General features: G+C 37.5%; 1 protein-coding gene across 1 annotated transcript; it reads left to right on the top strand.

The window, feature by feature from the left end:
• The first annotated feature begins 2,236 nt into the window (after window positions 1–2,236).
• On the top strand, window positions 2,237–12,850 carry LOC143892709 (1-deoxy-D-xylulose 5-phosphate reductoisomerase, chloroplastic-like). The gene is made up of 12 exons (XM_077397541.1): window positions 2,237–2,463; window positions 4,698–4,876; window positions 5,459–5,545; window positions 5,672–5,797; window positions 5,882–5,944; window positions 7,110–7,259; window positions 7,609–7,676; window positions 8,212–8,323; window positions 8,420–8,524; window positions 8,771–8,892; window positions 9,637–9,783; window positions 12,376–12,850. Exons 1-12 carry the CDS (start codon window positions 2,379–2,381, stop codon window positions 12,542–12,544), a joined length of 1,413 nt encoding a protein of 470 aa, XP_077253656.1. The 5' UTR covers window positions 2,237–2,378; the 3' UTR covers window positions 12,545–12,850.
• Window positions 12,851–13,374: the final 524 nt, after the last annotated feature.

Raw genomic sequence — 13,374 nt, 5'->3', positions numbered from 1 at the left:
AGAGAAAGAATTGAGTGGGTAAGTTTGGCAACTATTAAAAAGTATCACATAGAATATTGCTGGATCCAATTGTGAAAGTTAAGAGAAGCAAACCAAACTTATGTTGGAAAATATTTATATAAGTTTCCTGTGTTACCCCTCCAACTTATTTTCCACATAAGTCATGCGGTTTATTCCAAAAAAGAAGCTGATATTTCCACCACATTTTGGTAGTACCACCACCTTTTTACTATAAGTTTTCCAAGCAAAAGGCCTTGAAATAAAGAGAAGGAAAGGGAGGGATGGAACAAAACAAGGATTGGGAAATTGGTTTCAATAACACACCTCTTTATTAAGTAAACACTTTCTTAGACTGGGGTTTGATGGTTTTCTGGGAATTGTAATAGCCCTTAAGAGATGATTAGAAAAATGGAAATAAATTGAGGAGTATCATAATGAGAAAGAGGGAGTGCAGATATAATTTCCCTCTTAAAAAATCCATCACTCATTAGAATATTGCCCTAACTATTATCACTTTTCTTAAAACCTATATGTAAACTGCAAATAAGCAAGCCTATCAAATTAAGGTGTGAATAATAAGCCCCTAAATATAAGTCCTTTATATTGTTCACATGCTATGCGCCTCTTACTAGTTTATTATATGTGAGATCAAGGGCCTGTGGTATGCGGATTTTAGAATCCAAGTTTTAGTTTGAAAACAATGTAGAAGAGGATTCATGATCAAGTTGTTGTATGCTGTCCTGACAGCATTTCTTGGATTTTTAGTAAGAAATCTCTCCCCCATTCCGAGATTTCTAAAACCTGAAAATATGGGACGATATCCCCTTCTCTTGCTGTCGGAAAGAAGGGCAAGAAATCGAAAAACGACGGCTAGTCTATTTCTTCTCTCATCTCCTATCTACAATTTTGAGGAAATCTAGGATTCTAAAATCCGCATATCCAAACATCCCCGAATATTTATTCCCCAACGCTCTAAGATTTTTGCCAATTATCTTTGGTGATGAAAGAGATTCATAAGAGAACATGAAATAGCAAGCTGAGACTTGATTAGCTCATCCTGATTTGACCCGACCATTTGCACCCGTACTTTGAAATTTCTTGGTAGATGATGTGGAATTCAATTTCTTGCTAAAAAAATGAACTAGAATCAACCCAAACACAATCCAGTATCATGGTAAAAGTTCAACACGAATTCCCAAAAAAGACCCGAGTTGCACCGATATTTCGTAGGACGCAATATAGGGAAACAACTTTGTGGAGAAAGATAAGGTGCAGCCACTCGTGCTAGCAAGGAAATAGTTGATATGAAACTGAGAATTTAAAGAAAGAGGAATGATAGAATGAAGGGCGTCCTTGCTAAAATCAGGTTCAAGGGCGGCCTTATTAGTTGATTTCTTCAAAGTCAACAAGGTTTCCACTTTTTTAGGCACCATCCACTTTTTTCAGCACCACACTTTGCAGAAATTAACCAATAGGGGCACCCTTGTACCTGACTCATGCAAAGGCGCCCTTCGTTCTATCATATCTCTTAAAGAAAGCATTCAATGTGTGGGACTACATTGTTCTTCCCACGAGCACTTTTCACCTCTTTTAAAAAGCACCAAATCATCTCCATATAATTAGCCTGCGGTATCACCTAAATCAGTGCTCACCTCACCCTCTGGTAGTTCTCATTTGAATTAGTGACGGCCACAACCTATGTCAAGGAAAAGACAAACAAAAGGGGTGTAACTATCATTTCTCAACCAAAATAAGTTAACAAGTTAGGAAATCGTGATTTACGAGGCCCGCCACAGTCGTTGTCAAAAAATTACAGAACTCACCTCACCAAATTCATGACACATGCACGTCAAAAGACTAAAGTGGGTTACCCCAAGACCTCCTTTGGCAGGTCGGATGTGTATCAAATGAATGATCTTGGCCGTCCTTTCACTATAGACCCCCCTGTTTAATGAATCTGAACCGTTGACCATCTCTTTAGACATCGGTTCAACTCAACACTCTTGAATCTTAATTCAATAGTATTGGACGGCTAGGATTGTCCAATTGATTAAATTTTACACCCTGTCCCATTCAAATTTTAGTAAACCGGGCCCCACCAAAAAAAGATGCGAGATCACGTGAAGTAGCACGAGGCTGTATTCGGTGTGCACGCGCCAATTTTTTTATTTTTTTCTTTTCACTCTCTTTCTCATATTTATTTTTTTATAATCTCGCGGAGGGTATAAAATCCTTTTGTGCCGTCCAAAAGTAGACGATTCCTTTACCGTCGTATGCCTCTCTTTTCGCCTATTAATTCTTTGTAAATCTCCTAAACCCGTCGGAATCTCTTCTTCCTTATTATCCGTATATTTTTTTTCCCTCTCTTCTTGTCTGAAATGGCTCTGAAGATTACTTTACCAGCTGAAATTAGGGGCATTTCCTTTGGTGATTCTTGCAAAGGAACCTTACCGAAGCTCAATGGTTAGAGATTCATCTTCTCCTTTCATGAATTTTTTTTTTTTTTTTTTCGATTTCAAAACTGTCGATTTTAGTGTATTTTTCGCTTGTAATCTTCTTCGTAAGCTCGAAGTTGGGGAATTTCAAATTTCTTCTATTTATTGTGTTTTTTTTTTGTCTCTCTACCTGTCAAAACTTTGTTTTTTAGTGTTTTCTGTGGCAAAAAAACGCAATTTTCCTTTGTTTTTCTCTTTTCATAAGCTAAAAGTTGGACCTTTTTCGGTTTCCCCCCTCACTGTAAGGATCTCTGCTTTATGAGCTTCTCAAGATGTTTTTTTTTATACTTTTGTTGCTCTTTAAACGTTCTTTTTCAGGGAGTGTAGTAGCAAAAACTCGTGTTTTTTTTTTCTTTCTATTTTCCCCCTTCCTGGATCGAATTGCAGGCGTAGGAATCCATCGCAAGCTCAAAGGTGGATTTTGTCCCTCTATTATTCTGTTTTCTGCTTTTCAAACTGTCTAGTTCTTTTTTCCCCTTCTTTTTCCGTCGGGAAAAAATGTCGTTTTCAGTATTCCTCCCCCCCCCCCCCCCCCCTGATTGAATCTAGGGCATTTTCTGTAATTCTGAATGTTTTGTGGATTTATTTATCACTATAACAGGATTTAGCTCTAAGGAAGAAACGGTTTCTGCCTCTGTATCCGTCTCGTACTGTTATTTTTTTGTTTTACTCACTAAAAATGTTAATTTTTCTCTCCATTTCCGTATTCTTTTATCCTCAGGACTGATTTCTTTATTGGTATATTCTTCAAAATCTGCTATTTTTTTTAGATATTTCATTAATTTGAATTTTTTTTTATCAATTTTGTATTGTCATTTCAGCGATTCATCTCATTCATCTGCACTTTATCGTGTTCTTTTTTCTGATGTTCTCTGGATCAAATTGCTCGGGCTTTTTTCTCATACTCCGGTGGCTTTTTGCATCTATTGTTGTATCTTTAATCAAATTCTGCTTGATTCAATCTGTTTTGTAAATGGAGTACATTTCAGACTCATATTAGTGACTAGCAGCACTGTTCCATCTGGACTCTATGGCTTTTCAGCTTGTTTTTCTTCTTGATCAAATTGCTCAGTTTTCTTGGATTGTGCTTTTTTTCTTGGTGGATTTTTTTAATCAGTTTTAGAGGTTGTTTATCAATCTAATTGAGTTTCCCCCAATCCTGCATCCACAAGTTTAATTTTAGCAATCTTGAAATCGCTGATTCATGTGGATACAATCACATTATGATCGATTGTTTTTCTTTGATAGTGTCGGTTGCTATTTTCATTTGCATGGAGCTGTTTTTTTTTTTTTTTTTTTTTAATTTATTTGTTGATTTGGATGTGTGTTTATTGAATCTATTATATTCCAGTGTTGTCTTATGGCTTCTATCTACACCCATTCATCTGGATTCTATCTTGGTATGTCTTCATCTGGATTGAATTGATTGTCGTTTCTAATATTCTTCTTGGTTTGAGTAACTATTCGTTGACTGGAATGGAGATTTATCGAGTCAACTGGATCTTGCTTGATTCTGCGTGCTTTTAGGTGAAAACAAAGCATATTCCAGTGTCAATTTTTTTCTTTATTTTGGCAGCCAAATTTATTTGGATCCTATCACGTTCTAGTATGTTGTTCTGGATTGAATCACTTCATTTTTCTTGAATTATGCTTAGTTGCAGATTTATTCATTGATCCATATGCGCATTTAAAATTTGATTGAGTTCTTTTTTATTCTGCATGTTTTGAGTGTAAATTGAGTATATTTCAGTGTTATCCGAGTGACTTTGGAAGCATCAATTCACCTAAATACTATTGTGTTTTGGTCCTGTTGTTCCTCTGGATCAAATTACTTGGCTTTTCTGCAATTTCTGCTTCTTTTTTTGATTAGTTTATATTTTATAATATCAGACGAGCATTTATAATATCTGATGAGCATTTATTTTGGCACAGGTGATTCATTTGGATTATGGTTCATTTTGCTCTGTTGTTTTTCGTGGATCAAATTTCTTGTTTTTTTCTTGAGATTTGCTTGTTTGATAGATTTATTTACCAGTTTGGTGGAATTTTGCTCTATTCCACCTATTTTATGTCAATTGAGTATTGTGTTCCAGCGCCATTTAGTGATTTTGGTAACACCAGTTTATCTGGGTTCTATTGTATTTAGGTGTTTTGGTTTGTAGCTGGGTGAAGGATTTGAAAATATGGAAATTTTCTTTCCAGGGGGGTTTGGCATGAAGAGGAAGGAAAACGCGCTTACACTTGTAAGGAGAGCGCGCTGTTCTGCGCAGGTGCCTCCACCAGCCTGGCCAGGACGAGCTGTTCTTGAGCCTGGACGGAAGGTCTGGGATGGTCCCAAGCCTATCTCTGTTGTTGGATCAACTGGTTCCATTGGAACTCAGGTATGAGAAGCATGACATTTTATCTGTTTGTTTTTTCTGTTTTCTAATTGGATTGTAAGCACCTAATTCTTGACAGAAAACCCACCCAATATGTCAAAAATTGCATGAATACATGAAACAGTTACCTTGTCAACTCAACCCAAGAGGGGTAATCTATGAAACTTCAGAAAACTAGAACAACTACTCATAAAACTCTTCAAGTACTTGAAAAAAAATCAAATTCAGTGTACGCATATGCTTTTTTAATTCAAAGAACTTGATCAAGTACTTGAATGAGTTTCAGATTGAGTTGAGTCTTGATCAAGTTTTGAGTTACTAACCCTGATTGAAAATCCTGCATCTGCTAAGCTCTAACCTTTTTTGATGTGTCATTGTTCCAATTTTAATAATAATCTCTCTATTTGGAATTCACACATTTTGAAAGGGGCTCGATTTAACTTCTTGCCCTTTCTGCCTTTTTAGCTTCTCATCCCTGGAAAGCATGTTTGTTTTTGTTTTATTTTTAATGGATCTGGTTAGTTGTTGCCTACGTTCTTTCATTCTTTAATTGCTTAAAAAGGCGTCGGGATTTGGTGATTTCAGACGCTAGACATTGTAGCTGAAAACCCAGATAAATTCAGAATCGTTGCACTGGCAGCTGGTTCAAATGTGACTCTCCTTGCTGACCAGGTTATCATCCAAGCTTCTTATGTAAAAGATTGAATTATTGAAACAGTGCAAACTGGAGTAGACTTTAAAGTCAATGATTTTTTGAATCAAAGATCAGATAATCAAATAGTATTCTTGGTCGAATAGGTTAAAACATTCAAACCTCAGTTGGTTTCTGTTCGAAATGAGTCACTAGTTGATGAGCTAAAAGAGGCTTTGGCTGATGCTGATTACAAACCAGAGATCATTCCCGGAGAGGAGGGTGTCATAGAGGTGAGGCCCCATTATTTACTTCTTAATTGCATGGAAGTAAATTTTATTTTCATTTTTTAATTATTTTTGCCTTCAAATTTCCAGGTTGCTCGCCACCCAGATGCTGTCACAGTAGTCACAGGAATAGTTGGTTGTGCAGGTTTGAAGGTAAAGGCTGAAATGTTAATGCTTGAGTACTGATATTTTACTTTGAATCATGCCAGGAAGAACTGCTTGGTTTACAATTTTCTAGAAAACGAGTCTGATCCGCCTTACACATAGATCTTCTTAGTGATTACTCTGTTAATCTGATGAATTATAACTATTCCGGTCCATTCCCACATAGCCAACCGCTATCTGATGATCCTAAGCCATTAATCGACACCTCAATCAAAATTCTTCTTTAATAATCAATGAATATATCGAAAAGATGCCTTTTTAATCAAGGAGTTGGCCAACGGCTTAGGATCATTTGATCTTGGCTGAACCAGAGGTGATGGGCCAGACTAATGGCAGCCCACTAGATCAATGAGCCATTCACCATAAAGTGCCACATGTAAGTTGGGCTATACTTGTTTACTAATGAGGTAAACCATGCAGGGATTACAAAAGAAGTTTCATTAATTATATGCAAGATGCTCTCATGCTAGTTCTACATGCTCTTTGGTCACTGTAGTAATGAGCGAAAAACTTTCATCAGGCTAATTTTTTCACTGACAGTGCTCCATAGTTAGGCGTGAGCTTACTTTATTGGAGCTCCTCTAAATAGACCAAACGACCTATAAGATGTGCTTAATGTTGATTATCATAAGGCTGATTTTCTTTTTTAATTGGCTGCTGATAGCTTCTCTGGAATACCTTTGACATCTGGTTAAATAATAAAAGACAAGCAAACATGGTAGTGCGATTATCAGTAACCTGTGTGTGTGTGTGTGTGTGTGTGTGTGAGAGAGAGAGAGAGAGAGAGAGAGAGAGAGAGAGAGAGAGAGAGAGAGAGAGAGAGAGAGAGAGAGAGACTCATAACAACTAGGGGGCAAAGGTTCAACCCTCATCCACCTTTATTATCTTTCTTATCTTACCTGCCGTTGTGAACTCATTGGGAACATAACATCGCAAGTGGGGCTTTCAATCCTGCCATGCATGTTTTGGCTTCACTTTCACATGTTTCTGATACAAGTATTTTTATGTTTCTGATACAAGTATTTTTGTGCCCTTGTTATTTTCCCTGTTGGATAATAGTGGGATGGTGAATATGGCCTTTGAATTTGAAAAGCAACTACTACTAAAGGTTCTATACCACGCTTCTCTCTGACTGCGCCTTTTGGTCTCTTAGCCTACAGTAGCTGCGATAGAGGCAGGAAAAGACATAGCATTGGCAAATAAGGAGACCCTGATTGCTGGAGGCCCCTTTGTACTTCCTCTTGCACACAAGCATAAAGTAAAAATACTTCCGGCTGATTCAGAACATTCTGCAATATTCCAGGTATTAGAGCTGGTGTTTATGGTGTTCATCCTCAGATATTTACATAAACTGCTCCTGATACTTTCATTTCTTTTCTTGCTTTCTTTTTTAAAGTGATGTAAAAAACAAGAATTTTTTTTATGTTTATTTGTGGGGAGATGATTTTTTCGCCCCCCCCCCTTCTCTCAGCGTGAATTGTGGGCAGACATTGAAGCTTTTCGACGTCAAATCACGTAAAGAGGGGGGCGCATAATTCTACAGGGGCCGGGTGAAAAAATCATCTCCCTTATTTGTGCCTCGCTTTAGTGTTATGTTTGCCATTAGTTTATTAAAGTTGGTTAGAGAAACTGAGAGGCCTTCCTATCTCCAGTGTATTCAGGGCTTGCCAGAGGGTGCACTTCGACGCATTATTTTGACTGCTTCAGGAGGGGCTTTCAGGTGTGACATTGTACTTGACTCTATTTTTCAGCAGAATGTTATATCTACCTAGGAGTCTTCCTTATTTGCTTCTTTTTTTGGTGGTTAAGAAGAAAATAAAACTGAAAGAGCTTGACAATATACAGCTTATTGAATAAGTTTTCTTCCAAGTATTAGAGAAGTTCTCAAAATTCCAGAAATATATAATATATTGTGATTCAAGTACCTATACATTGCTTACCGACATGTCTACATCGAAAGTTTTCTTTCTTTTAATTCAAGAAGTGCATTCAATGGAGTATAGCTAAACTTTTTACTCTTTGTTCCATTTTTTTAATTTAAAAAAGTTAGACTATTTTTTTTAACTTCTTTTGATCCACTGGGGTCACTTATCATATCTTGTTTAAGGTAAAGCACAATCAGTAGGCAGAACTCAGTTTCAAATACTATTTATGTAGTTTTTAACATGTCCAACGTCTTAATACTTTTTCTTTTTACAAACTTTAAGAAATTCTTTTTCAGAAATCTTGGGCTAATCATCTGTTTGTGCTTTTAGGGATTGGCCTGTTGAAAAATTGAAAGAAGTGACAGTTGCTGATGCTTTGAAGCATCCTAACTGGAATATGGGAAAAAAGATTACAGTGGACTCTGCTACCCTTTTTAACAAGGTATGCTGCTTTCTCATTGTCATCATCTAAGATCCAGTTGACATACGGTGTCAGTTCGTGCAGATATACAACTGAGTTTTATTGTTTGATTAACAGGGTCTGGAAGTTATTGAAGCCCACTATCTGTATGGGGTCGGATATGATGATATTGAGATTGTAATCCATCCGCAGTCAATCATACACTCAATGGTCGAGATACAGGTATGGAATTGTCTATTCCATCACTTTGGATGTTTCTTTTATAACTCAACTTTGCATCTCTTTGGGATGAAATTTGGGTTCTAAAAGAAATGTGAAAATTAAATCTTCTCTTTTGTTCCATCTAAGTCTTTAATGCGTAAGTGACAGAACCGATATAGGAAGATAGGGAAGAAGTGTTTTCTTTTGCTCCAAGCTTTAGTTGTCTTATTTTTCAGAGCTACTTTTTTTTTTTCCTTTCTTTTACAGGATTCATCAGTTTTGGCCCAGTTGGGATGGCCTGATATGCGCCTGCCAATTCTTTATACAATATCATGGCCAGACAGAATTTATTGCTCTGAAATTACCTGGCCTAGGCTTGATCTTTGCAAGTAGGGATCTCTTTTCTTTCTATCCTTTAACTATTCTGTAATGCAAACAGCAAAGATTTACACCACATCCAGGAAATGTTGATTGTCACTGGTATTATCTTTCACACCCTGGAGGAAGACCAGAAACATTCATGAGTTTATACAAAACATCAGTGATGTATTCTCGTCCTTGAAAGATAGATGGGAAATATCCATTGGTTTTGTCGTTCACACCCTTATATTTTCGACACGCCAAATAGGAAGACCATAAAATTGATGTAACGCGAAAGGGAAATCTGCCATTTTTTGGGCTGAAGGATGAAGTGTCCCTTCATGTTCTAGAAAAAGAAGGGGGATATATCTGGTCTTCTCCAGTTGTGAAATTCCACACATAGACTAATTCAGATACTGGGTTGCAAATATTCAAATTATATTGCCTATAGCAACTGTATCTGTTCAGTGGACATGTTCGCTTCATTAGCAAATATTCCCAACTATGCTTCAGGCATTAATAAAAATCATAAAACAAGCATTGTCAGTGAGGTTGGAGATTTTTCAAAGTGGCTGATATTCAAGTCAATCTCCTCCAGTGGTTTGAATCACCTGCATGGGTGAGTATTTGGCAATGAAATATTGAAGATACAACCATGAAAATTTAAAGTAAAAATGTCTTGACAGATATAAGCCAAAGCATCTGTGGGTTGTTTTGTTTACTGCAATTACAATAACATTTGAAACTTATAACTTCTGAAACTGGGGATGTAGGCTGGGCTCGCTAACATTTAAAGCCCCTGATAATGTAAAATACCCATCCATGGAACTTGCTTATGCTGCTGGGCGGGCTGGAGGAACCATGACTGGCGTTCTTAGTGCAGCTAACGAGAAGGCTGTGGAGATGTTCATTGATGAGAAGTAAGTTATCTTCCATTTACCAATGTTTTTTGTTATCTTGGTGCTTTTCTTTTCCTGCCTTGCCCTTTAATTGTATCAAGCTGATTATTTCTCTTTGGGAACTTGTGCAAAACTTAATAATGCGTTTATGTTTCTGAAAAAAACCATTAGGTGCATTTGAAATTTTTGATAGGTACCCTTATTTCTCAGTCTGATCTATCAACCTTCATAGAAGAACATTAAGATTTTAAAAAGAACTAAAACACTACTGACTGCCACTTCTGTTTCGATTTCGCTGCATTTAAGCTGAAACTGTTTATCATTAGCAGCTCATACGTAGCACAAGGCCATGTGACTAGGCTTCATACCCCTCATACCCCCCCCCCCCCCAAAAAAAAAAAAAAAAAACACACACACACACACGCATGCCTCTCTCTCTCTCTCTCTCCTACCTATTCTTATTAGTTTTTATATGGTGAACTCACACATGCAATTCTAGAAAACAAACTAGTGGCTCCCACATTATTTATTTACCTTGACCATTAAAAATAGGCCCCTGGCGTAGATAGACTGTGCCCCCAAAATCTTCTATATAGGATGACCCTAACCCTCAGATTTATGGAGGTCGCAGGGGTAGGGCCATCCTATAGAAAAGATTTTTGGGGCGCAGTCTATCGACGCGAGGGCCCTATTTTTAATGGTGTAGATCATCCAATAATGGGCGACCCAGTAGGGTTTTTTTTTTTTTTTTTTTTTTTGAATGGTTTTTCCTGCTTGAGTTGATCATATAAAAACTCATAAATATAAATTCATCTATAGTTTCAAGTTTTTATTGTCATTTTTCTATGGTTAGAAAAATTATTAACTCTCAACTCAACTAAGCCTTTGTCCCAAACCAGTTGGGGTCGGCAAAAAACAATATAAAAACAAACATCAAATGACCGAGCTGAAATAACACAAAATATAGAGAAACCAACAAAAATAAATTCAAGGTGGTTCTCCAAAAGGATAGTGATTGTGAACAATGAGATCATCACGAGTCACTCCACTGCGGTCAAGGTCATCCGCAACCCCAATCAGCCAACCTATAGGTGTGCTGAAAGCAAGGATACTAGCCTCCAATATAATCAATAATCTCCTCCTTCGCATCATCTGGAATCTCCAAGGGAATGCCCAACGAATAACATTGAGTCACCTTCAACAAATTGCTCATTGAGTGTTAGCATCTCCTCCATGTTAGAATTAGTAATATTAATGGGTCTCGAGAACGTCTCACAACGCTATCATGTCTCCGGAGAATCCATCCAATACCTACATGACCAGGGTTACCTAAACTAGACCCATCAAAGTTTAGTTTAGGCAACCCCATAGGAAGATGGGGGCCATGGGGCCATAGCGGTCAAGGCAAGACTCCATAACACCTTACTTTTCCATGGGGTGATGGCTCAAGAAGTGATCATCTCAGCAATATGCTCCAGAAAAACCAACTGATGACAGAATCTACAGCTAGATCTTTCTCAAAACTGTAGTGGGTGAAAATATGGTCTGCCATCTCAGCAAACCCTGCCACTCAAACACTGACACGAAATCTGCACGCCCTCTAAAACTTGATAATACACATCTCATGATGTCTCCCCACGTAGTGACATGGCCGGTTGATGTGAATCGTAACGAATCCATCCACCCCACTCTACTAAATGCTTCTCCACAATTACAGCCTTCCAAAATGGGAATATCCTTTTTGAAAGCACGATATCCACTGGCCAAACTAGGCAAAATTCATGACCCTGTGACTCGTTTTGTAATTTTTAGTCATTCTCATTTTAGATATATATCATAATTTTTTTTCAATGTCATGATATTCATTTGTCTTGATTAGTATGTTGAAGAAGTTTCGAGTGTGTCTAGATTTTTGGAGGTGGTTGTGCTTAAAACCTAAGGACACTTCAATTGTTGACATCTGTCTTGGGTCTGGATGTCTAGTAACTCCGATTAGCTGGCCTAATGGGAGTTGTTGGTAGGGAACAAATCAATACCGATGGGCTCTGTTTGAAACTTTAATTTCTATATCCATGGAGAATATAATAAGGCCAATAAAGTGCATTATGGTGTTTAATATTCTACAGTGATTTTTCTCAACATTTTAGTAGTTTTCTGTTTTCTTTTGATTTACCTAGTAGTGGGTGCACATGTTGGAGAGTTGAGACATTGATACGAGTTATGAAAACATAATGGTTCATCATGTATTCTATTTTGAGAAATGAACCCGCAAGAGTTGAACTAACTAATCTTAGGCCCTGTTTGTTTTAAACAAATTTGAGTGCAATAATCTGTTATGGACTCACAATCGGTTCTCAAAATCCAAAACAAACAGGCCCTTAGTGATTCAAATTAACAATCATCCCATCATTGTAGATCCTTATAGAGCCCACAACTAGAAACTGATATTGATATAGAGCCAACCAACCTAACAGATTTCATTGAGATTTACCCACGCTGGACCATTGCTCCTTTTATATACAAGCATAGAAACACAAGGTCTTCTCTAATAATAGTAGAGCTAGATGCTTGAAGGCTTGAGCTAATGAATACTTTGCTTTTGCTTTTCTTTAGGATCGGCTACCTGGACATTTTCAAGATTGTAGAGGTAACCTGCAATGCCCACATGAGAGACTTAGTCACAATGCCTTCCCTTGAGGAGATCATACACTATGACTTGTGGGCCCGGGAATTCGCCTCAAGCTTGCAAACAACATCTGGTCTGAGTCCGGTCCCAGCGTAAATTAGCCTTTGATGGTGCCTTCAATTGGGATGGTGTGTTCTTCCTGGATGGGCCGATTGGGGTCCATTTCTCCTGATGGGTATGATTTCTATGTTATATTCAGCATTGCACAGCTGTAAACTATACATTTAAAGAGGAAAGAAGGCATCTATATTTTTTTTTTTCGTTTTAAGTGAAATAATGTGTTTCACTTCATGTGGCTGAGCAGAAAAAAAATCATTGATGGCCATAACAAAAAGAGAAGGAGAGAACCAATCATTGTTTTCTTTATGCAATGCTGAAGCATCTCTTCATCCCTTCCTTTCCTTTTCTTTTTGTTTCTCGGCTTGGTCTGGTTTATTTCCATGAGTTCAAAGTCCAAAGCTCAAATAGAGTTGAAATCAGACTGAAACCAGAAGCATCAGATTGTGCCTGTTTGCAACCATGGTTACCAAGTATAATTTTTACCACACGTCAAACAAGTGGAGCTCATGTTTATCAAAACACTGGAGTGCAAAAATCATTTCCCTAACTTTAGAAGTCATAATTTCGGTGTTCCTCCATCATCAACACCTAATTCATTTTTATCATAATTATACACAAGTGTTAAAAGTCAGTGCATAAGAGGAGGATTTCATGATGTGAGTGCCCAAGAAGAGCTTGTTCCTTTCTCTTTCCCACATGAAGAGAAGAAAACACGGAGGTGGGTCCAAACTCTAGATAGATATTAGCTTTCGACAAACTTAAACCTACCAATTTATTTCGCTTTTACAGACCTCCCAACATGATCTCTCAAATCTCAATAATGATGTTTGGAAATGCCCTCTCTCTCTTAGCTTTGCTATGGCTAT

Source organism: Tasmannia lanceolata, unplaced genomic scaffold (assembly GCF_043159265.1).
Source record: "Tasmannia lanceolata isolate RefF3 unplaced genomic scaffold, GAP_Taslan_0.1 ptg000015l, whole genome shotgun sequence".
Lineage (NCBI taxonomy): Eukaryota > Viridiplantae > Streptophyta > Magnoliopsida > Canellales > Winteraceae > Tasmannia > Tasmannia lanceolata.
Note: the sequence above shows the minus strand (reverse complement) of the source record. Positions and strands in the feature narration are given on the sequence as shown.

What these genes read in the sequence shown, in the direction of transcription:
- LOC143892709 (XM_077397541.1), top strand. Translation starts at nt 2,379, where the DNA reads ATGGCTCTGAAGATTACTTTACCAGCTGAAATTAGGGGCATTTCCTTT. An exon ending in CTGGTTCCATTGGAACTCAG is followed by an intron (nt 4,877 to 5,458) that starts GTATGAGAAGCA and finishes TGGTGATTTCAG; the next exon opens with ACGCTAGACATTGTAGCTGA. An exon ending in CCTAGGCTTGATCTTTGCAA is followed by an intron (nt 8,893 to 9,636) that starts GTAGGGATCTCT and finishes CTGGGGATGTAG; the next exon opens with GCTGGGCTCGCTAACATTTA.